The sequence below is a fragment of the Centroberyx affinis genome, unplaced genomic scaffold (assembly GCF_046629955.1).
Source record: "Centroberyx affinis isolate AG114_WGS23_722 - 3 ecotype Tasmania unplaced genomic scaffold, CSIRO-AGI_Caff_v1 ptg003223l_1, whole genome shotgun sequence".
In the NCBI taxonomy this organism is placed as follows: domain Eukaryota; kingdom Metazoa; phylum Chordata; class Actinopteri; order Beryciformes; family Berycidae; genus Centroberyx; species Centroberyx affinis.
In genome coordinates this window covers 276,198-300,230 of record NW_027281258.1, presented here as the reverse complement: position 1 = coordinate 300,230, position 24,033 = coordinate 276,198, and the positions used below count along the sequence as shown (strand labels likewise).

Here is a 24,033-nt window from a genome sequence, read left to right as displayed (position 1 = left end):
AGATTGTTACCCTTTATCTCTGCGGGGGCGCGCGGAGAGGAATGTGGCGAGTCATATGACACAAATGCCGTGACGTACTGTACGTGACGAACCAGGAAATAAAAGTAAACAATCCATACCAAGACGAACTGTTATGTAGTCACTCATTCTCACGCTGAGCCTGCGATTTCTGGTGCTTTATTCATAATGCATGACTGAGTTTTTTCCCCCACAACGACCACAAGTGACCCAGTCAGAGCTAGACTGGAAAAACTGGTAAGACATCCGTACAGTTCAAAAGCACCGGGTGCGGTAGCTGGTAACGATAGCTGGCAATTTGACTCGAGCCATTTCCTGTATGAATTTGAATTTACTTTACAGGGCGAAATGTCCTCACGACCATGTCATGCAAGCATCTCCTTAACGTTAGGTTGTCTTAACGGTAAAATAAAACAGCAGCTTGGCCCATACCTTGACTTTTTTGTAGTTACAGTTTGCCTAAGTGTGTGCTTGTCTTCACTTATTAATTTCAGATTTAGCTATGTTAGCCATCAGATCACCAGAGGAGGAGTCCGCGGAGATTGAGGAGATGGACACCTCAGAGCCAAACTGGTGCTGGTTCTACTTGGCTGAGTGTGGAGTGTGGCATATGTTTGAGGTAACATGTCAGCATAACTTTAGCTAGTTGGATACTTCCATCAAGTCAGGTTTATTTATATAGATCTTCATCACCAAGCATGTCTCAAAGGACTTCACAGAGAATAAGCCTACCTAGATCTAACTGATAAACAATGAATCATCCCAACCTTTGTCCCTCCCTCTGCGATACTCTAAATCAGTGTTCTCCAAGTTCATCATGTGCCATGGAGGGTTGAGAGTATGCAGGTTTACAGTCCAACCAAACACTACACCAGGTGGTTTTCACTGATTATCACACCTTCAACCAGAGAGGACGACCTTATCATCGAAATTACCTGGCATAGTGTTTGGTTGGAATGAAAACCTGCATGCTCTCTGCCCTCCACGGCACGACTGGAGACCAAATTATCCATCTATCCATCCCTCCACCCACCTCTCACTCCTGTGCCCATTGCTTCATTCATTTCCATTCACCCCATCACATTTGTTCCTAAGTTTAGCAGTTGACTAGCTCATCTCCCCCAACCTCTCTGTCAGATTGATCCCAGTGCGGCGTGTTCTGTGACCAGCGCTCAGATCGAACAGTGTTACAACAGGAACCAACACGGTGTCATGGAATTCTACACTGCCAAATATACGTACAGGCTGGACTTCTCAGGTACCATGACAGAGCCTTTCTGCTTGGCAGTGCATAATCAAAGTATTATTGGAGCCACTTCACCAGACAAAATATTCAGCCTACAGAATCTTGAATGGAAAGTAGTGTAAAACTTCTGGTAAAGATAATTTATTTTAAATCAGAGCTAATCCTGTTTCAGAAATGGTGCATGAATATTTAAGTTCCTGAAGCCCTAATCTTGATTAATTCTTTGCCAGTCATGCGACAGATAAATGTAACGACGGGGAAGCAGCGACCAATCAAACGCTCCCTCCACTCTGCAACTGGCTTCAGGTAAGCTTGAGCGACTGTGTATAATATCTGCCAGTAACAAAAGTGGATGGAGTAAACATGCAGAGAACTTTTGTCTTCACTTCATCCATTCCTATAAAGGAGAAAAGATATTAGCTGCCAGATCCAAGGGTGTTGCCCTGCAGCTGACCCTGCTGTTTGATCTCCCTGGGGAGAGGGGCAAGGGAGGAGTATTTCTCCTCCAGGCACAAATACTTAGGATATCTTATGACAAGGTTATTTATTTTATGCACACATTTGCCAAATAGCACATGCTGTATTTACATAATGCACCTAAACGCAGTGGGATTCATTATAGCCTTACATTGCTGAAGCAATTTAATCAGTGACCTCTCTTCTTCTCACTCTCTTTCACTCATTCTCTCAGGTTTATATGTGATAATTTGGCCTTGCCTGTTCCCTGTCACTGGGAGAGAATAAATACAGATGAGCCTTATCAAGTGAGTACAATAATTACATGTATGTGTGTATACAGGCATCACTGTGACATACACTCAGTATCCAATTACTTAGGCACACCTAGCTGGTACAGGGTTAGGACCCCCCTTTTGCCTCCAGAGCAACCTGAAATTTGAGGCATGTATTCAACAAGGTGCTGGAAATGTTCCACAGCGATCTCGGTCCATGCTGACTCGATGGTGATTTTTCAGCAGCACTCTCTTGTTGTGAACATCCCACTGCACCTCATCCCACTGCACTTCATCCCAAAGGTGCTCATGGGTTGAGATCTGGGGACTGTGCAGGCTATTGGAGTAAAGTAAAGTCACTGTGGCAAGGGTGGTATACAGTATACTAAATATAATAATATACTAAATAATGAGACCAGACAGATTCTTTGCAGTTACAATGATTTGTATTGAAAGTGCAAAATTCTAACAAAAACCCTAATATATAACCACCCCAGTAAAGACCCAGGAAATACTTACAACAACGTGCACTTTAAATATCATCGATACAAAACTCACCAGTGAATCAATGAATAACCTTTCAAATACCTAAGTGATTTGAGAGTTGAACTGATGTCATATTCTGACGTCAATAGATTCAATATCACCTTTGAAAGCACAAAACATATAGACTTCAATGCTTACATTGTTTCATGTTACCAACTAATATTAAGAGTTCATGCTGCACCATTAAGGGTGTAATGTTTTTGTCTTACCACACAGAAGTGTACTGTAGCAACTAGCAACCCGACTCTAAAGTCCAGTTCAAGGAAATCAGAAGATGAAATCCAGTTCTGAAAAGATCCAGTAAATCAGGTAGCTCGCCATCCTAAATCCATCAAAATGGAAAACCTAACCAAAAGTAAATCAACATGTGAAGGCATCTAAATCAGTCATTCAGTGTTACCACTGTAATACACAATCCTGTTTTGCAATTTATCATATGATTAATGTTTACAATGAAATTAAACATACATAATTGAAGAAAAGAAAGAATCATAATGAAAAACTTTGTACCGGCAAGATGGCAGGACAACTACAACCAAAAGCCAAGAATGTGGCATGAAACAGTGTATGAGCCATTCCCACAAATAAAGCTCTACAGCATTTAACAACGTATAAACACAAGTGTGTTTTAGTACAAAATATACTGAAATGAACAGTTTGGTTTTGGCAACTACTTTTAAGGTAAAATTTTACAAACACTTGAAGCTACAATTGGTGTCTGAGCTTACCTTACAAATGTAATGTTAGCATATTAGCATTTTAGCCAATGACCTAGCATAATTGTACTGACTTTAAATTTTGAGTTCAGGAGTTTTAAAGTCACCAAATTCAAAGAAATCTCTGAAGCTGCACGGCAGCAACAGGTGAGAGAAAAGCCTTTGTTGCTTTATCCAAAGAATATAGTTTCAGCTAATAGATAAGGTTGTTTGATATTCGACAAGTAACAACTTGACCTCCTGCGTTCTTCTCGGCTCAGTACAGTCAGCTTGAAAGTTAGGGGAGAATCTGCTCTTGGACTATTTGATACATGATTGACTGAGACAACAGGTGTCAATCTCTCCGTTCCCAGGCAGGGATAGGCTGAAATATTCAATGGGCTTTGTATATCGTATGTGAATTGTGATATTATAGTAATTCAGAGATTGCATGTAAACTCATTATGCTGAAACCATCTGGAGACGATGGTGCATTATCCTGCTGGATGTTTCCATTTGTAAAACTCACTCTTCAATTGTCCAGTTTTGGTGATCAGTGTCCACTGTAGCTTCATCTTTATGTTCCTCTATCTACAACAGGGATGTGTACCTAATGAAGTGGATACTGAGTGTATACTGTATAGTAGGTTTTTTTAAGGTTTTACTGGTCACAGTCTGCTGTGTTTGTGCTTGAGCCAAAGCATGTTTCTCTGCTGGTAACAAGGCTTTTGCTTTTTATTTACTTTTTTATTACTTGCTTGCCATTACTTCGTTACTTCTACCATTCCCATGTGTGATTACGTTCTTTCAGCTCATCCAGCTTGGCAGAGACACCTACGAGTTTAAAGAAGTAGCCAGACTGTACGAAAGGACGATGGGACATCCAATCAAATCCATCCAGAGGATTCAGAACCTGGACTTATGGGAGTTCTTCTGCAGGTAGAGTGTTGTTAACATTGTCTATATGTTTGTGAGTGGATTGTACAAAGTCCGTAGAGAAGTAAAAAATAAACTGTCATGTTTTGTGTGGGCAGAGGATTCTGCTGAGTTGAACTTGGTGATTATGATTTTATGATTTCTATTTTATCTAGTGCAAAAATGTGTTCACAGTGGAAAGCTGGAAAACTGCAAGCAATGGCACTATTTTTACTAGCTTCCGCTGCAGACAAAGCTTTTCCTCTGTTAAAGTAAATAAATAGACTGAAATCAAGGTGAGAAAATTCACTCACTCACCTTTCCCAAAACCATTAATTGATTTTGCTCTAACATCTGAAATCACAGATCAAAACTGACTTTCAGAGACAAAGACATGGTGTGCCTTTGTCTCTGAAAGTCAGTTTTGAGTACATCTCCTTTGTACATAGCCCTTTGTGGTGGCTTGAGCATGAACTCATACAGTAGGAAGGGACTGATCAATACTCATTCCTGTGTTGTCATTCCTTGGTCCCCCCCCCCCCCCAAAGGAAAAAAACACAGTTGCGAAAAGTCAAGCGCACACTGGAGATTGAGGAGCGCATGTTGTTTCACGGCACAGGCCACAGCAACGTACAAGCTATATGCACATATAACTTTGACTGGCGGCTGACCGGAAGCCACGGCGATGTCTACGGCAAAGGTAGATCCCTGCGTCTTGTGATGTAACATCATGTAGCGATTAACCCACGTTTTTTTGTTTAGATTTCAACATTTCCCTCGCACTTCTCTCCTCCAGGGAGCTATTTTGCCAGGGATGCCAAATACTCCAGTAAATTCTGTCTTACCACGGGGAAGCACAACACCGCCTTGCAGAGACACGGGCTCGCCCCGCCAATATTTGCCAGCGAGCCTCCCTATAAGACCATGTTCCTGGCCAGAGTGCTGGTTGGGGAATACACCGTCGGTCATCCTATGTACTGCAGACCGCCCTCCAAGGACGCCAGCTTCACCAACTTTTATGACAGTTGCGTGGACGATATGGCCAATCCAAAGATTTATGTCATCTTTGACAGCAACCAGATTTACCCGGAGTATCTGATTGAGTTCTACTGATGCCTAAGAAGAGTTTATGAACTTTTTTTTTTCTTCAAAACATATGAACTACAGAGGCTGGATCTCAAACACGGATATAGGAGACGGAAATCAGATGACTGGATAACATGGCAAGAGAAGCAGTTAAAAGGACCTTGGTTATTTCTTTCAGTTAGATCCACTGCCTGACTGGGGCATGGGTCATCTAAAGTGCCTTTAGGGAATACTGGAAAAGCAAGAAGACAATATAGTGTTTGTGTATAGTTTTATATACTGTATATTCTACGATGTTGGTCGTGCACAGAAGGGGCCTATTACTCACACACTGCTTGGGATGTTTCTGTGATATAAAAAAGATGCAAATACTGAACCACTCTGATAATCTGAGGATACATTTTCTCTTTTATCAGTCTTTGTGGCAATTTTGTATTTCATGCAGTACCCATTCTTGCTTGTTGAGTATATGTGCACAGTTGTTTAAAATAGGAGTGGCACATTTGCAGCCTGTAGCTTACAGGCGATGTCCTGGCATCGGCACAACCTTAACACCACGGCACTTCCTTCACATCCACAGTATCAGGCACAAGCTCGGTTGTAGGTTTCCTTAAGTATACTCCTTAAGAACATCTACAGTAATGTATGCAGTAGGTCTAGCTGTAGCAGTCTGCTTAAATGGGCTGGGTAGCAAACCTTAATCCCATGAGTGTCCAAGTCATGTAGACATTGTCCCAAATGACAAAAACCTGCTTTTTCCTGCTTACCCATGTGGCACCGTGATCTGTCACTGTTAGCGACTCAAACATCTGTGTGTACGTAGTAAAACATATTATGTATGCATGGGAAGCACGTTTTTAATTCAAGCAAAACAGCCTCTACCTCTGCTCTTTTTTTTAACCATGCATCAATGCACAATTTTTCTTTCCTTTCCATGAAAGGGTCTGTAATTGTGTCACAATGACATGAAGTCGTAATGTCATGTTCACTTTGTTGTATGTCCATGTCCTTGGGCAATACTGCTCTGTATGTGCAAAGAACATTGATTGAAATCAGAAAAATAATTGACATGGACTGTGGTTGAATTTTATGTGCGTTTACACCAGGAACAAAGTTTATATCAGATTTCCAGTTGGGCATAAAACCAAAGTAAGATCAAATTTAACATCACATTAGAATTTAATGATCTGAGTCTAATGTTGCCACCTGTTCACATCTGTGTTTACTCTTAACTTTGATCTGCTGATGAAGAAAAAGCCGGTTTAACTTTGCCCCTGGTGTAAATTTATCCAAAAATTAGTGTGGCCAGCACATGTATAGTACTGTAAATTAACCATGCTGTAATGATGCTTTGTTAGTTGTTGTTGAACTCATTCTTTGCTTTCTACACCCTTGCTCTTGCATAATGTCTTACCTTTTCATGTTTTACATTTGTGGAAAAAAAAAAATACTACAATGCAGAGTATTACATTTGCCACAAGAGGGTGCTACAGTACAAGAGTGGAGCTCCAGCAAATCATGTACATCATATGAGTGAAACAGCAGCAACCATGTGTCTTGGATCATACACCACAGACGTGTGTGTGGGGGTGAGTGAGTATGTGTGCAGGTGTGTGCGGGTATGTGTGTGTCTGTATTTTGCACATTGTATTACTAATAAAGCTTTTCATTAAAGCACATTCAAGTATTTGTTTTATTGTAAAACGACTGTCAAGGGAGAAGACTGATGACATTGCACAAGGATTTAGATGACAACATTATCTTGTGCTGTAACAGTGTCACATACTGTCCCAGTCTTGCCTCTGAGTGAGGAAATCCTTCCTGTCTGAGGGAGGGGGGTGTGGCTATGAATAAAGTTTAATTCATGATAGTCAGGCGCACCACACTCAGCCCTAATAGCTCCAAGCTACCTGCTAAGTAAGTCCGGGTATGCGGTAGGTCAGCTAAAGGTCCCATATCGTGTAAAACCGGATTTCCCTTGCCTCTGATTAACATCGTGGAAGTATCAAAACGCACGGTAGCCAACTAAATCCACACAATCCATATTAGAAAACCGAGCCTCTACTTTGTGGCGTCACATTGGTAAGCTCATCATCATTTTTTTTTACAAAGCATTTTTTTTCAAAGCGGTTGTCATGGCGTATTTACCGACCAGTTTTCCTTATCTGTCCGCCGGGCTGTGGTGTAGCCTAAGTTTCACTCTTGAAACGGTTAGCCAATCAGAACAGAGGGGTCGTTAATATTAATGAGCCGTAAAGACACAGCAACAGGTAACACTTTGTAAGGCTCGGAGAGATGCTGGAAAGTGAACATGTAAAAACGGATTGAGAGCGTTTTAACATGACACCGCACAAAAAGCGTTTAATGGACCTGAAGACATAAAATAAAACATTGGAAAGTGGAGAATTATTAGCTTAAAAGACTTTCTGTTGTAATATGATCAATTTTATATGTGTATCTGTCTAGACGATGTGGAATAATCGGGCAGAGGGCAGTCAGCATGTGGAATACATGGACACATCACAGGCACCATGCTGGTGCTGGTACTATCTGGCAGACTGTGGAAGGTGGCACAGGTTTGAGGTACCCCAACCCTATATCACTATACAGATCAGTCATAATCTGTCTGTTAGTTTGTGAACTAAGAATTGTTTCCTGATCAGTGTTGTTTGAATGGCAGGATGATCCAGATATCTCCCTCAGCACAGATGATATAGAAAGGTGTTACCTAAAAGACTCCATGGGGGTTTTACAGACATGTTCATCCACTGGTGGCAGCAAGATCGATTTCTCAGGTATTTGAGTATTTTTTCTTGTTCACATAAAGTCTTCATTTGATTTATAATGAGCTTGTGTGGGTGACATGATTAATTTCTCTCTATTCAGCAATGTTACAGACTGACTGTACCACAGGACGGCAAAGGAGAATCCAACGATCCTGCCACGTTCAGATAAGGTGAAACAAGGGATTAAATAAATAATTACAATTAAATTAAATTAATTAAACTTAAAGCAATAAAGAGTGGACGAATCAATATTATGCAACGTCCATGTACAGTCTCGGTTTCTGACAAAATGAAAGTGAAAGTTACTGTCAGCCCAACAGACACTAACCACTCCTCTCCATTCTAGGTGTTCCTGTTTTAGCTCTGTCCCTGTTTTCTGGGAAATGGTTGATCCCAAACTGCCATATCAGGTGATATGCTAAATCGAACTATTTAGTAAAGCAAATATCCATTCTGTATCATTTTCAGATGTTGTTTCTATGCATTTTTTTTTTTTTTAGCATTTTTTACATTGTAGAAAAAAAAAACCTCAGGCAAATAGTGTCTCTACAGATTAAAACAGCAACTGGGCAAGTTAAAGTATTATGGCCAAATATATCCCACTGGAATTCAAAAACTGAATTATTAGGTCAAATATGGTTCAGTTGGGTGCAAAGTGATTACATTATTATTTATTATTTTACAGTTAATCCGTCTGAATGAATTCACCCCTGAGTATCAGACTGTGGCAGATTTCGTGAAGAACGACGGGTTGTTGGACAGAACCATCGTATCAATCAGCAGGATACAGAACTTAGACCTGTGGGAACTCTATTGCAGGTAGGTGGCTTTCCATAAGCTGTGCTGTTTATTCTACTGCACCTGCTCCCTCTGCTGGCACTCAAAATGGCCTTTCTATTCACTCTCTGTGTTATAAAGGAAGAAGAAACAGCTGATGAGGATTCAAGGTGTCAAAGAAATCAACGAGAGAAGAATATTTCATGGAACCCAAATCAGCAATGTGCACAATATTTGCACATATAACTTTGACTTCAGATTACCTAGCGCGAATGGCCATGTGTTTGGAAAAGGTGAGTGAGAATGATACAGTAACAAGTCCAAGTCCAATATATTTAATAGTGTAATATGTCCATTTCTGCACCAGAATTCCTCTAGTTAATCTATTTTTTTTCTCACTTAGGGACATACTTTGCAAGACATGCGTCATACGCAGATAATTACAGTAAATGGAGCACTGATCCATTGCCACTGTATGGCGGGGCATCACAAGCTGCACAAGGCCAACAAAGTAAAATAATATTTTTAGCCCGGGTGATGATTGGAAAGTCAAAGATGGGACACAAGGAATTCCAAAAACCTGATCATGAAACTTCAACAAACAACCACGACAGCTGTGTGGATAACATCAAGGATCCCAAAATCTTTGTCATTTTTGATCCAAATCAAATATATCCAGAGTATTTGATTCAGTACTGCTGAACTCAAGAGAACATTTGGAAGTGCAACATGCTTACATCAGACTGTCTGGATGCAAATGTTTGCATAATTTCAGCATATTTCTCAATGGATTTTGTATTGACAGCTATGAAGAAACCATGGAGAGCTGAAGGTTGCCAACAGAGAAGCACTTTGGAATTTCATGTCTTGAAAGGTTATTTTTCCTCTACCGCTGTTTTTCCAGAACATAAATTTTTTTTTTTTAATTTTAATACAAAGTTGAAAACAAAAATTAACATTAACGTTATTTTGTTCTTTTTTCTATGACAAAAGCTCCAGTCCATAATTGCAGTATGGTTAATTATTGAAATTATTTAGCTGATTACTTATAGTAATCAGTAAGAAAACATTCTTTTCATTTGAAATTTATTGTCAGAGCTTTAGTTACAGAGACTGAAGCATGACATTCAAACATATTTTTAGGTTGCAAAAGGTTTGTTTACATTTACATTGCATCTTATTGTATTTTTAATTCAAGTCACTTGACAAAAACTTTAAGTGACAGTTTAAAACAAACGTTGACTATGGTGAGTTAAACAAATGTCTAAACTTCTCTATGTTGAGAAGTATGTTTTTGCACACTGGATACACTTGGATACATCATGAAGTCATTGACCACCACAATGACTGGAAAAGGGGCTTAGAACACATCTTTCCAAGAAAATCATTGAAAAGATGGATCAATAATTTGCGGATAAGCTACATTTATTTACTTTTAGATTATTTAAAATGGTTCTAGAGTGTTTACAACTCTGCTTTGGTCATTGGCTAGTAGCCTACCGGTTATCCAGGTCATTCTTTACCTTAAATATAGTTAAATTCATTATAACAGTTTGATTTTGTTTATGACAAGGTTTGTATGACCTCATGATCTTCTTTGATCTCCAAACAGAAGAGCTCTATAAATAAATTGCCCGGCAGAACCAAACCAAAAGGTCACCGGTGTTTATTCATGTGGTATTTATTAACGTGATCTTATAATATCCAGCTTTTCATGTTTTGGGATTGGGGTTATGAGCCTTCTAAACTAGACTTGGGGCCTGAGGCGTTGCTAGCAATTCTAGGCCCCCTGACAATATGAGTCAGGGCCCCCAACCTGATGCATCTAACTGAATACAGAAGGGGCTTCCTTAACCAGAAATGACAAAAAATGTTTCTATAATATTCCTGGTGGGACTAATAATGGGTTATTATAGCCTCATCATACATATTTTTTTATCTGCTGTGGTATTTTTTATAATATCCTACTAAGATGTATTGTAGGATTACAATTTTGTTCTTTTTCATAAAGATTTATTCACACTCATCATGGTAACTTTGTTTCAAACGTAAAAGAGAAATCTTTTCCTAGAACTTTCTTTCCTCCTATCAATTTTGCCAGCTGTACTTGAGGGAAAATGTCAGCAGAGGTCGCTACTGACACAGTAGATGTTTCAGCACAGGAGTGGGCAGGTCAGCATTATTTGAGCACTTAAAAATGGCACATTTCTTTACCATTATTTTTGTAGGAAACACACTCAATCCTTTAGTTTCAATCAGCAACTGCTCAAAATATTTTCAAACAGCCAGCAGTCAGCTGTGGTCTTGTATCCTCTTAGCACCATCCATCAGTTAACCAACAACTGGTTGTTGGCCAGATATAAACGGAGTGGAGTTACAACATGGAATTGAGGGGAAGGGAATTGGTTCTCACCTTTGCCAGTAATGTTAAGAAGCCCACTATCCTTCACCTCCAATTCATCACTTATTTAACACAATAACAGTCCAGGCATTAGACCACATAGTTGTGAAAAAGCAAAACAAAGGCTAACATTAGCACCCAGTAACATTCACTTAGTATTTTAGTGGTTTAAGACAAGTGGATTTAATCGGTCAGTAGCAAAAAATGACAGGGGACAAGACACTATTGTTGCAATACTGGAAACGTTTTTTTCCAGCCTTTCCTATCAGTCAAGCCACTGGTTTTTACTACATGTGATGGTAAGGTTGTTATAGCCTTTGCATAATGGTGGGGTGGTTTATCAATATTCATTTCTGCAGCTTGGCAGCACTACAGGCTACAAGTTATTTGGACTATTTAACTGGTTTGACTTTTCATCTCAGTCTAACAGCTGCACTTCAGTGGCATGTCGGTCACCATATTAACTGTCCATTATGTTACTGATAGTCTTTTTTCTATTTTCTGTTTTTATACTTGATGGGTTGATTAATGGGGTGATTGATCGACTGAATTGTTGGACAGGACACGTGTGCATGTGTTCTACTCTAGCAGCACCTTATATGGGATAGGTGTCTGACTTGGAAGTCAAAGTAGAGTGAGAGTAGTCAGGAGTATCCATACCTGAGAGTTTGCAGGCCTAAGATCGTCCTTGAACTTCAGTTGGCTGAAATACCAAGGCTTAAGGTAGCTTTGTGTTCTTTGAGTAGCCATTCTATGCTTCCCCCACTCCCACATGCTTACATAGCAGGCGTGGTAGGGAGGAAATCTTTCATCTGTCACGGGCCTGTCTCACTTCCTTCCCTAGTTTACCTTCCCCTTTAAGCCCAGGCATCGCAGGTGTTGCTCCTGCCGTCAGAAGTCATGTCTACCGGATATGGAACACCCAAACACAGATGGAGCCATCATGTGCGAGTAACTTTCATCTTTTGAGTGACAAAGGCAGCTTATGGGTAATTGGCAGCGGGGTAACAAGGACTGTCTCTACTCAAGTACAGGAGGAAAATATTACTCAGCTGTAATGAGGCAAGGCGGCTTATTTGCAAGCTCCTAAAACAGATTACTTGTATTTTTCATTTTAGCGTGAGTGGATGTGAAAAGGCTAAACTGAAATCCAAACATGGTCACATTAATAATTTTTCCAAAGTTTTCCCTGCGCTGGATTGGATTGGATTGGATTGCACTGGTTGCTGGAACAGCGGATTCTGCATATCTGCTCCTTGGCCCCACTCCCGGTGGTGTGGTCAACCACACAGGCAGGAAGAAGAGGGGGCATCAAAGTGCTTCCTCATTGGGTGTCAAGCTAGCGTGACCTGGGAAACACAGAGACACATTCAGATGGGGCTAGACTTGCAAAAAAGAGGACCTCTCTGTTTCCCCTCTCCGCAGGGGTCATGGGACACCACCTTCATATGCAATTCTAATGAGCTTTATCACTATGGATAGAGGAATGTCTGAGGAAGATCCAGGATTGGAGGGCTTGACTTGTTTGGCCAAAAACTGTAGTTGAGTTCATTTCTGAAATGTTATATATCCATTTTTGGTGAAAAAAAGGATCATTACCTGAAGTTCATCATTAAACATTTCTAAAATATAGATGATCCAGTCTGTAAAGGCATTGTCATTTCATCAACCAAAACCAACCAATCAAAAGTACAGCACCACAATTTGTTTTATTTTGTGCTATCAATCAATATCAATATATAAATATTTCAAGAATTTTTCAAATGTTGGCAGTCTACAGTGGAACAACTCTCTTCATTTCTTCTAACTGGGACATGATTTGGAGTGTTTGCATCTGTGTGTGTGATTTTTCAAGGGTGTTTGAGTGTACATTTAGAAATTTCTAAAAGAGGACGCAATTTATCATCATAGGTTATACAACAGACAAAATCTTTGATTTTATTCAAGCTGAGAAAATCCTAAGCATTACAACCCCCTTATTCCACTTGACACACACATTTTGTGAACATATTTAAGGACTGAAATAAGCTGTACAGAATAATCTGTCCACATGTAGAGCAAGTCATATCCCAATTATTTTTTCTTGCTCAATATCGTACAGTCTAGTGTACATTGTTTATATGACTGCATAGTATTTATTGGTTCCTTAGTCTTGAGTTGAGTTACTGTATATGTAATTGTTTACTAAGACCATAAATAAGACATGCTATCCTCTCAGTAAATTATTTTATGGATAAGATGGGCAGATTCACTGATAAGTAGCAGATAGTGTTACAAAAAGCTGTTTTCTACACATAACAAATGCATGTTTGATTCTTATTATTGCTATTACATAACCAAACTGCATGTGTTGTGTTATTTCCTCATAGATGAACATTAAGCTTCATTGCATGCTTTAAAATGCTTAAAACTCTGGCTGGACTCTAGTTGTAAGTAAATTAGTGCGTTAAGTTTTGTACCTTGTTAAATATTTACAGCTTGGTGAGCTCAAAGCCAGGCATGTGATTATAGCCTCTTTTTGATGTCAGCTACATCGGCTGATATCAACATGTTGATGAGTTGAGTGAAAAGACCAAGTCTAATTAGTAGTTTCTCTCAGAAAACTGTCTTTCGGGCATGTGTGTGTCTGTGTGTGCGTGTGTGTTCGTGTGTGTGTGTGAGTTAAAGAGAGGGAAAGAAAGAGAGAGAGGGAGGGAGAGAGAGAGTGGCACGATTCTTTTCTGTTCCATCTCCCTCTGTCAAAAAGGTCTCCATGGAAACCAAGAATAGGTAAGGGGATTGGAGAGAAATGAGTTCTTAAATTATTCAACATCTCGACATTTCAAAGACTCAGAATAATCTATTTGGAAATTTCAAATAATTTACGTTGTTGAGCGGCAAAGGCGTCCTGGGGGACATCACTCAGCTGAGAGCAAAAATCATGTTTTTATTATGGAAAAAGGTTCACTTCTCTTTTACAAAACACAACACATTTTAGGCTACACGTTTTCTATAATTTAACCAAACACCACAATCATCAAAAACATCTCCTACTATCATTTTAACAAGCTCTCTCTGTGTCACAAACCCATTCTGTGACAGTAATCACAACCTGATGTCCCTGAGCAGAGAGAAAAAAAAAAACAGAAACAGACATTTTCATGTAATCGTCTTGTAGCCTACTGTAGCCGATCTATTTGGAGAAATGAGAGAGGGAGAGCTAAGGTGACAACGAAAGGGCACAGTGTTGGCATGTTCACATAAAATTACACATATTAATAAATTAAACTGATCGGTTGATCATATGAAATAAAATAAAACATCTTCATTTGACACAAGGAACACAATACATAAGTAATAACCTTTCTTGCTTGGCACGAGAGGCGTAAGACTCGGTACAAGCTTTGGCACAGTTGAAGAGTTTTCTCATGATCTGTTTTCATTTACAGTTGCAACCATTTAAAATGCACCAGGTGCAAACAAACTTCAGTGTCTCGGACAACAGTATGCTGATTGACTATGCATCATGCCTTAACCTGTCCTTTTAATTGGTTGCAACAATATGTACATATAAGCTTATACAGTATATGCATTATCAGGGGGCAGTACCTGAAGATGTGTTAGCACTGGCATGCTTTCATGTTGTTCAATTACTGTTTTGTCTCATGTTTGAAATAGGAGCATGAACAGCAAAACTTCAAGGTTAGATCACCCTGAGGATTGTTGATGATTTTTACTCATTTAAGAGAAAGATTATAGACAAATCCATATTCACCAAACAGCGTTGAAAACATGAAAACACATTTTGCAGGAATTATTTTATTTCAATACCATTGCTTTTTTTTTTTTCAAATTAAGTGCTCTAACCTACCCAAAACTGGCAGTTGAGTTTTTAATGTCAGTTAAATAAAAATTGGCCCAGAGACATAAATCCTCATCAAGCCCTCTAACATTGGTCTCAAGAAGTTTTCTTTTGGACTTCCCAGTTACTTGCCTTTGACTTGAAGGTGACATTAGGCTTATTCATTCACCATACCGCGCATTCACGGCACCATAGGGCAGAACCTGCCTTTTTGACCCTCAAATCCCAAACATGCCAACCTCAAACAGTCTTTCACAGGGATAACAGGCTACCATTCACTAGAGACTTCGTCCTTCATGCCTTGAACAGATAGCTTTTAGCCTCCAGCTCTTTCATATCCTTAAACCGGATAACTGGTCTCCTCTTGCCCCATTCCCTGGAGGACACTCCATCTTCACTGAGGGAACGCCTTAGCACTTCTCTCGGTTCAAAGATCTCCCTTTTGGGTCCCGAGCCCGTTCTTAGTCCTGAGTCCCTGCCGCTCCATGATGTTCCACAGCTTGCGCAGGTTGGACTGGGTAATGATATCGTCGGGTTTGAGCTGGAGCGCTCGCAGGTAGTTGGCCTCAGCTTCTGGAAGTTTCCCATTCAGGTGAAGGATGGCACCGAGGTTCATCAGAGCGGCCGGGTACTGGGAGAGGGCAAAGAAATAGTGTGAGGGGAAAAACAGCAGAAGGGGATACAGAGTGATCTTGATATTACCACAAAGTAAAAACATTAATGGGCCATAATGCTCTTATGGTGAGATACGTGAGATATTAGTGTGTTGAGTTACAGGATTACTGCACTTGTGGCAACTGTAGCCACTGTTTGTCCTTGAATTCCTCTATTTTGGCAAACTATTTTGAGCTTGCCCTTCTGAGCCCTATGTTTCACACTGACTCTGATATGCGAGACATATTTCAGGACGCTTGCCAGGTTTCTTGTGGTAGATTAAGGCAGGAGCTCTGGTGAAATTTGCTTAAGGCTAAGAAAATCAAATATGCATTAAATTAGCCCTAATGTGACCTCACAGTAGCTGGCATGGTCAAATTTCAGAGTTTGTCCTTTGACAGTGCCGTGGTGAAATGAGCTTTGGAATTGAATTACAGAGTTTGGAGGGAAGATTACAATTGATAATCTATATTTGGCTGTGTGACTGGGCACTAGAATATGGTAAAATTGCCCCCACACTCCCTTACACTTGATTCTTTTCAGGTCAGCAAAGCTAGAGCTGAAGCTGACTGGATCAGAGGGGTTCACTTGTTTTGCCCAGCGCAACAGTTCTAACCAGGAACTGGCTTGGTGTGACTGTGTGTGTGGGTGTGTATGCATGTGGCGTGCATGTGTGTGTGTGTGTGCATGTGCGTGCAAGTATGAGTATCAACCAAAACCCCCATGCAGCAGTGTGTTTAAGGTCCTTGATCCTATTTAATCAGATTGCCCCATTTGAAGTGGCAAAGTGAAACCACTTGGCCGTGACCTGAGTGTCCTGCATCACAGACTGGACTCTCAGCAAGCCACAACTAACAAACACACCCAAATCTCATCCCCACCTCCTCCGCATCTCGTCCCCCAGACCTGGACTTACTCCCAGGCCTGGGTCCTGACTGCCTGACATACGGTTAGCCTCTTGGCAACTACTTCACAGTTTTATTTTCCTCAAACACAACTTCGCCTTGCCTTGTCTTGATATTTCACTTGTTTACATTCCATTTCTCAAGTAGAGTCAGACCCGCTTTTAAGTGGGAGCTTGTTTGTCTCACCTAATGGAACAAAATGCTTGAGTTCGAATATTTCAAGCAGTAGACTTGAAGACACTCCAAAATTAATAATGCAGTTTCACACCAAGGGTAGTTGCACTGCAGTACAGACTAATTTTTTTAAGTGGGCGGTTGTTTGTCTCACCTAGTGCAATAAATGAATGCTGGAGGCGTTTGACTATCTCAAGCAGTAGATTTTAAGACGCTCCGAAACATGTTCTGCCTTCTGTACCATGCAGGAACCAGGTGTAAGCAGCTGAGACATGTTAAGCTAGATAAATGAAGGCCCTCTGTCACTGTAAACAACTGGGTGATATACAATACACACTCTGGACAAAATCACGGTAAAGGGACCAGGGAGCATTAGAAACGGAGCCCTGTTTACATCTGTCCTGTGTATACAGGAAGGCAGCCAGAGAGTAAATCGGCAACTCCTCTCTCTTTGGGCTGAGGCAGTGATTTGTGCGGTGGGGCTGGTCTGTCTGTAATGCATATACAGTGAGAAGGGCGAAGAAAGGGATGTAAGCTCTTGACCTTTAGCAAGTTGGATATATTTGCATGAGTGAGGAGGCAAAGGGTAGAAACAGAATCTGCCTCCGATCCTTTTTAGTCAATTCAAAATTAGTGTTCAGCATCTGAAATGGGCCCCATAAACTCAATGATTGCATTATTCACAGTGTTACGAGCTTCGCTTTAATGCCATTTGCACAGTTAGTCAGTAAACATAGCCTTTTCAGCTAAGAGTAGAAATAAATTTGCATTACATTATGCAATGAAGCTCCGTTCGAGAGGTGCAAATAATGAAGCATTTTAGTCTATCAGTGTATAAAAAGAAAAACTCTTTCCAATCTTTCTCTGAAGGCACACAATTATTGCCTTTCTCAGCACGTATAACCAGCACTGTCTGAATCTTTCATGACCTGAAAGCTATTGGAATAAGTTGATATTTGAGAGCCTGTCACTCACTAAGCAGACATGTACAGGGAAAATGTCAAAGACAAGAGGTGCTTTGCTCTTGACAAATGACAAGAGAAGCCCTCAGCATGTCTGAATGGGCACATGAGGGCTCTCTGACTCCCTCTGAATTAAAATATATAGCTATTCATTTGAGTAGCTTATTTTTACAGGATAGAAAATAAACACGGCTTTTCCAAACTTAAATGGACAACCAGCACACAAAGCTTTCCACTCTTCTATTGAGTTCAGAAGACTGTTAACTTTAATTTCATTAACGTTGCAAACTGAGCAGTTTTCAGTCTGATTTGTAGGCAGTTACTCTACATTTAAGTTCAATTTTACATAGCTTCTCGGACTTTCACGTATCAACTGACAGCCAAACCTTATCTAAAAAGCCACAGACACTACACAGGTTCCTGTGCCTGTTGAAATATAACACTGGTTACTCCGCTGTAGGATTGTATGAAGATGAAAGTCAAACCCTCTCTCCTGACTGCAATGGCAACATAAGTCACAGAGCACACAGTCACCCAACAGACTAACATGACAAATGGCCACAGGAAGCCCCATCTAGGTCTTGTCTAAAAACACAGGGGTTCCTATGACTCTAAATTACCTCTCCCAGACGAGTCCACGCGCCCTTCTCCTTTGAAGTGACTGATTGATACTAGGCAGCAAGAGGAGAGCCCCAACTTCCTCAACCGCATATGCTGACAGAGAGAGACCTGATATACCGCAAGGCTCAGCCTGTCGCACCGTACTGACACGATCAAGTGTTTACTTTGAACGTGAATACTTTGAACTGAATGTGTGAATTTGATATTGGAAAATAGTACCCAGTGAACTCTTCTATCTTTGGGATTTCTGTATTTGAATAAGCACAGTGAGCCATGCACAGTAGTTTCCATTTTGTATTCAGTCATATCAGTTTTTGCCAATAACAACACTGCTTTAACAATAATGTCTATAACTGTAATACGTAGCACGCTGTGTGTGTGTGTGTGTGTGTGTGTGTGTGTGAGTGTGTTTGCCTTAACTAACAGAGCCGCCAGTCCAGGTACTTACATCTGGTCTTAGGCTGGCTGCACGCCCATATTGCCTCTCTGCTGCCTCATTTAGACTGGCCTGTCTGGAGAGGAAGAGGAACACAGAGAAAAAGGAGGGAGAATGAAAGATGGGCACGTAACACAATCATTTATATTCATTATTAAGTTTTCACTAATACTAATTACGATTAATCATTGTAAAGATTCATTACTGTACTACTAATCATACAAATTACTGTCTTCGTTGAATATTCAGTTCTGATTGGCCAGTGAGCGCATTCACATAACAGACCGCTGTTTCATATGGAATCATATCACTCCGCAGTCGAGAAGTCTGGTCATTTTTGTTGATTTCTAATCAAATTAACTGGCGACACCATGTGCCAGAAAGATGTTACTCGTTACTGCAGACAAACACTCTTCTCACCAAGTCAGGAAAATGGAACTTTTAATTTATTCGGAGAGCATGAAACATTTGGTGGTTAGAGGCTGAACAGCAATCTTACCAGATTTGTTTACGTTGCTATGGTTACAGACTTGCTACAGTGTAGTCACAGATGTTTCAACACCGTCCTGCTGAACTATTCGTTTTTAATGAAAGCTTATAAGGAATGCTTGTAATAAAATAATTTAAAATTAATGTTTTGTGCCAAATGATTAATGTCTTTAAGTAGCCGTGTAATAAATGGGATAATGTAGCGTACGCTTCGTGTTTGGGTCTTGATTCGCCCTGTCGGTCATACTTGGTGATTATAACTGACTCGCTGTACATTATCCCACACTTATTATTCATCAGTGTGGAATGGAACAAAGAGATGAAGATAATATTTTGAGGATGATGTTGATGCAAGAAATGCTGTACCAGCCAGTCAACCCCAAATGGTATAGTTAATCTGCTCTGTACATCTGTATGCAAAGAGTACATGAACCAGACTTGCTGTGCCAAAGTTAATTAAATCAAGAAGGCCATCATTTCCAGACTTGGTAATTAATATTTATAAGGCTGTGACTCAAGCAGATATGTCTCTGTTGAGCTGGCATAAAAGTAGAATATGCCTTGAGAATACGGGCAGCATTTTTTCAGGGTTAGCTGAAGTTCACCACTGACTTTTCATAGTCATCGCTTTAAGAGAGTCATCTTCCTTGATCTTTGTTTTGTGTGGTCAGATGCTGCAGAGTCCCCCAGAGGACAGAGAGAGACTCAGGGAATCAGATCTGAAATGCCCTTCAAAGACAGGGAACTGCTACACAGAGGTTAGAGGCATTATTTCTCTTTCAAAGCATCAAAAGAACCACACTGCCCCTTCTGATAATCATGTAAAGAGCAACTGTGGAGAATGCATTATGAGTGAAATCGCTTATGCATTGGCTGCCTGTAACATTAAGGGAAGCACTTCCAAGACTACAGTGAGTCAACTGATAAAAAGTGGCTTCATAAAAACACAAAGGATGCAGAGTATAGGCCTACAACTTTGTGTCTTTTGCAACATTTACAGGAAAATCTTACATCAAACAAAATTGTCAGGTCATTATTCTAATCCTGGTTAGTTCAGCCAATATTTGTAAACATGAAACAATCTCAAAAGTTCACCTCACATTCATTATCAACAGAGCAGCTTTAGCTTTAAATCCAGCTAATGACAGGTTTGTGTCACAATAATTTAAGTGAGGTCCGTGACAGGCTTAATCGGTTTGAATATATGTCACAGTGGGTCTCAGCTGAAAATAACCTGTCAGGCCAGACTAAGGCGGAATGATCTGTCACTTAGATTTACTCCTGCTTTCCAAGAGCAAACCTCCACTAGACTCTGAGACTTTTAACTTTTAACAAATCCTCTGCAGCGTTGCATTTAGATGGAGGATGCTAGAGAGCCGTAATGACTTTTCCAGATATGTAGAGCAAAACGGAATTAAGGCACATCACTTCCAATATTTCCTTGAGTTGCAAGGAGCAGAGGGGATTTGCAGTTCTTTTTCAAATGTTTTAAGACTCATATGCTGTCTGTGCACGTGCCTGCCAAACTTTAGAGGAAAATTCTCCAATGGCTTGGTTTCTTTACAAGCCTTGGCCTGAAACATCATGATGATGGACTGAAACTATACTGGTGTTTATATGTGTTATACATAATAGCTTTTATAGCATATTTCCATATAAAAGGACATTTACTATTAATATAACATTACTGTAATTTATATTTAAAAGATGGTAGTATCCAATAGCATACAGTAGTAGGCTACACAATAAGCCTTTGAATGGTGAAGTAGCACATCGGCGAACTGTGTAAATAGAGCCAGCTTCAAAAACCTCAACACTGCTTCATGAAATATGTTTTCATTCTATTTGCTGAGTCTTGTGAGGAACAACGGATGTGGAAAAATGCTTTGGTAAAGTAGGGAAACTCCACTTGCAAACATTCCAGGTTGGTCCAATTGGTGTTGTGTATGTTGTGTATGTAAATAGTTTTATTCAGCTGTCTGGCCAAACCTGAGCATGTGAGCAGCACTGAAGACCACATCAAACTCTGAGCTGTCCAGCTCCGCAGCTCTCTCTGCCATCTCCGCCGCCTCGCCCAGACGAGCCTGCTCCAGCAGAAACTGACCTGGAGGAGGGAACACACAGAAGAGCTGCACTTTTACACAAACCCACCAAGCTCAGTTTAACCACTTCTTTATTTGTGAATACAGTTTTCCCACCTTTTTGGCCTGACAGTATTTATGGCATAAACATCAGGACTCGGACAAACATCTATCATTTTACAGATTCCCTACTGAAAAACATAAGCTTTAAGCTAATACAGTATTTAGCCCACTAGCTAGCGAGTAGCCTACTAGCTAGTAAGGAGCTATAGTAAACTAGCTAACTTCCCTATTAAATTCAAGCAGTTGCAGCTGTGGTTAACAAGACTGCCTGCTATTAACTGTTAGGTCTATGTACTCATTTATGTGTAAAGTAATATTAGTTTTATTAGATAGTTTTATTTATATGCTAGTTTTATATGTATATCTTCCAGGTAGTTTCCCACCCGAAGTGTGACATAAATTCACAATGGCCGCCATGGCAATGAGCTATAAATTCATGCTTTTATGAAAATATAATTGTTTTTTGTTCATATAGGTGGTTGTTTGCCTTGTGGTAATCTTCAACTGGACGTCATAGTTTCCCCACCGTCTTATTTACCACTACATCACTGCTTATTTCTACTTTTTGTTAGTCGCTCTGGATAGGGGTGGGGGGGTAAAGGGAGAGAGAGAAAAGGGTGAAAGGGTGAAGGATGGAGTGAAAAGTGATGGGATTGACGGCAGGATTGAGGTTAAAAGAAAGACGGCGAGCGCTTGTAAGGAAGCATTGACAGACAAAGATGGAGAACACTGTAAAAACAAAGGAAGACGAATGTAGTTAGTGAAAGAGAGAGGCAGTGAAAGAGAGAGCCACGGGAAATGCAACGGGGAAGGGGAGAGAGAGAGATGAGAAGGCAGACAGTGAAATAGTGAGGGGTTGTTGTTATGCTCGGCGGAGTTTGAAAGCACAGACGAGTCGGAGGTACTTCATGTGCTTTCCTATGGGAGCCTGGCCACCTGGTGCGGCACCCACGGGTGTCTGCTCAGTGGCTATAAATTAACTGCCGAGCCTGGCCACAGATGTTCCTGCGTGCAGGAAGGGGGGAAATGTGGGGAGGTTCTCTTGAGGTGTGTGTGTGCGTGCGTGCGTGCGTGCGTGCGTGCGTGCGTGCGTGCGTGCGTGCGTGTGTGTGTGTGTGTGTGTGTGCGTGTGTTGGCTTTTGAGTAAAAATCTTGTGGTCAAAGCTCACCATATTCGCCTGTGCGCCAACACCAAGCTGTCTTGCATACCAAACAGTTTGTTTTTTGTTGGGTTTTTTTACCTTTATTTTACAGTATAACAGTGAAGAGAGACAGGAAGAATGGGGGAGGGAGAGGGGGATGAAATGCGACGAAGGTCCTGAGCCGGATTCAAAGCCAGGACTTAGCGGCTACATGGTACACGTCTTAGCCAACTGAGCCCCCAGGACGTCCCACCACACGGCTGTTTGACACAAATGAGTAGATAGAACCAGGCCATATGTAGGACGGCACATGCGTGTTCAGCTTGCATCGAAACATGTGTTACTGAGAACAATGGCAGGAAAGGGGGCCTTGTCTTAGTTATCTGACTTCTCCTGTGAGCTTTCACCCTCCCTGTCCTCACTTCCTTGCACTCTCTCATACGCAGTGTACCCACTTTGAATTGTGTGTTTGTGTTTGAGCATGCGCGTGCATCTGTGATGTGTCACAGTGTGGACAAAAATCCATCACTCCTTACACACACACACACCTGGAGCTCACCCAGTGAATGGGGGATAGCTAAAGCAGCCAGATTGTGATAAAGGAGGGGACCAGTCTACATAAACATCACCTATAACAAAGGGATACAAGATAAGATTGAAAGAAAGAAAACAGAGAGAGAGAGAGAGAGAGAGAAAGAGTGTAAGGATCTCAGAAGGGGAAACAGCGCAGTCCAAAGACAGCAAGGCAACCCTCGCCAGGGCCCAAACACAACTCAAACCCCAAGATATCCAGCACAGGGAAAGCAATGGGAGGAACGGGGGAGAGATATGGAAGAGGAGAAAGGGACAGCGCTTTCAGCGAGACAGGACAGATTTCATTTCCTATGAATATCCTGGAGATAGCGACACGGAGCAGAATGGAGCCTGTTCCTTCAAACTGATATGAAATGCTGCATTAGCAGAGGCACAGACGGAGCATGGTATCATGTTTTACTCTCGGTTAGCACAAGAATGGTAAGCAGTGTACTCCTGTCTCTTTAGTCAGATAAACGAAGCATGCCCGTTTACGTCTGGCCACGCAGCCTGCAAAACCTCAAACAGCTTTAACACTCCCAGCAGCACTGATACCAACAGTTTATTAAATGGCAGTACATTTCCACAAATTAGTTAGTTATGAAGCGATTCTTTTCTGAAATACAGTATCACCACTAGGGTATTTGACACCTCCAAATGATTACCACACTGCTACTAATTCTTTCCAAAATTCTTTATTTCAGTGTTACGTAAGCCATGACTAGGGTCTAGTCCTCTTACGATAAGAGAACTGCTATGTTGTAATGACTCTGGGTCCTAGGGTGAGACTACAAAGTTCGAGTCCTGGGATAAAAGAGTTTAAGGTCCCTTGTGTAATTGTTATTCTCACTTACAGTGTACTGCAGCAAAGCCTGTGCATTATAGTAAATG

At 40.8% G+C, this 24,033-nt stretch overlaps 3 protein-coding genes across 6 annotated transcripts in view; 2 read left to right on the top strand and 1 right to left on the bottom strand.

Moving 5' to 3' along the window:
* The first annotated feature begins 119 nt into the window (after nt 1-119).
* LOC139660141 (protein mono-ADP-ribosyltransferase PARP11-like) lies at nt 120-6,859 on the top strand. Its single transcript, XM_071538202.1, has 8 exons — nt 120-255; nt 513-637; nt 1,156-1,276; nt 1,495-1,570; nt 1,956-2,028; nt 4,048-4,175; nt 4,700-4,851; nt 4,948-6,859. The coding sequence occupies exons 2-8, from the start codon at nt 521-523 to the stop codon at nt 5,262-5,264; spliced, it is 984 nt and encodes a 327-aa protein (XP_071394303.1). The 5' UTR covers nt 120-255; nt 513-520; the 3' UTR covers nt 5,265-6,859.
* Nucleotides 6,860-7,243: 384 nt separating this feature from the next.
* Nucleotides 7,244-10,826, top strand: LOC139660144 (protein mono-ADP-ribosyltransferase PARP11-like). Of its 3 annotated transcripts, none has more exons than XM_071538209.1 (8): nt 7,244-7,319; nt 7,704-7,820; nt 7,941-8,032; nt 8,124-8,193; nt 8,370-8,433; nt 8,709-8,842; nt 8,942-9,093; nt 9,204-10,826. In XM_071538209.1, exons 2-8 carry the CDS (start codon nt 7,738-7,740, stop codon nt 9,500-9,502), a joined length of 894 nt encoding a protein of 297 aa, XP_071394310.1. In that variant the 5' UTR covers nt 7,244-7,319; nt 7,704-7,737; the 3' UTR covers nt 9,503-10,826. The 3 variants fall into 3 exon arrangements, with proteins under 3 accessions (XP_071394310.1, XP_071394308.1, XP_071394309.1); XM_071538207.1 differs by having other exon boundaries at nt 7,918-8,032; XM_071538208.1 differs by lacking the exon at nt 7,244-7,319 and having other exon boundaries at nt 7,546-7,820.
* A 3,244-nt stretch (nt 10,827-14,070) lies between these two features.
* tmtc2a (transmembrane O-mannosyltransferase targeting cadherins 2a) overlaps nt 14,071-24,033 on the bottom strand; it is a 54,238-nt gene continuing 44,275 nt past the window's right edge. For both annotated transcript variants that reach the window (XM_071538200.1, XM_071538201.1), the window contains 3 exons: nt 21,273-21,387; nt 18,807-18,870; nt 14,071-15,673 (listed from right to left, as the gene is read on the bottom strand). In XM_071538200.1, coding sequence (XP_071394301.1) covers nt 15,470-15,673; nt 18,807-18,870; nt 21,273-21,387 — 383 coding nt within the window. In that variant the 3' untranslated portion in view covers nt 14,071-15,469. The remainder of the gene's footprint in view (nt 15,674-18,806; nt 18,871-21,272; nt 21,388-24,033) is intronic.

What these genes read in the sequence shown, in the direction of transcription:
- LOC139660144 (XM_071538207.1), top strand. Translation starts at nt 7,707, where the DNA reads ATGTGGAATAATCGGGCAGAGGGCAGTCAGCATGTGGAATACATGGAC. An exon ending in ATCCCAAACTGCCATATCAG is followed by an intron (nt 8,434 to 8,708) that starts GTGATATGCTAA and finishes ATTATTTTACAG; the next exon opens with TTAATCCGTCTGAATGAATT. An exon ending in TGGCCATGTGTTTGGAAAAG is followed by an intron (nt 9,094 to 9,203) that starts GTGAGTGAGAAT and finishes TTTCTCACTTAG; the next exon opens with GGACATACTTTGCAAGACAT.
- LOC139660141 (XM_071538202.1), top strand. Translation starts at nt 521, where the DNA reads ATGTTAGCCATCAGATCACCAGAGGAGGAGTCCGCGGAGATTGAGGAG. An exon ending in GAGTGTGGCATATGTTTGAG is followed by an intron (nt 638 to 1,155) that starts GTAACATGTCAG and finishes CCTCTCTGTCAG; the next exon opens with ATTGATCCCAGTGCGGCGTG. An exon ending in TTATGGGAGTTCTTCTGCAG is followed by an intron (nt 4,176 to 4,699) that starts GTAGAGTGTTGT and finishes CCCCCCCCAAAG; the next exon opens with GAAAAAAACACAGTTGCGAA.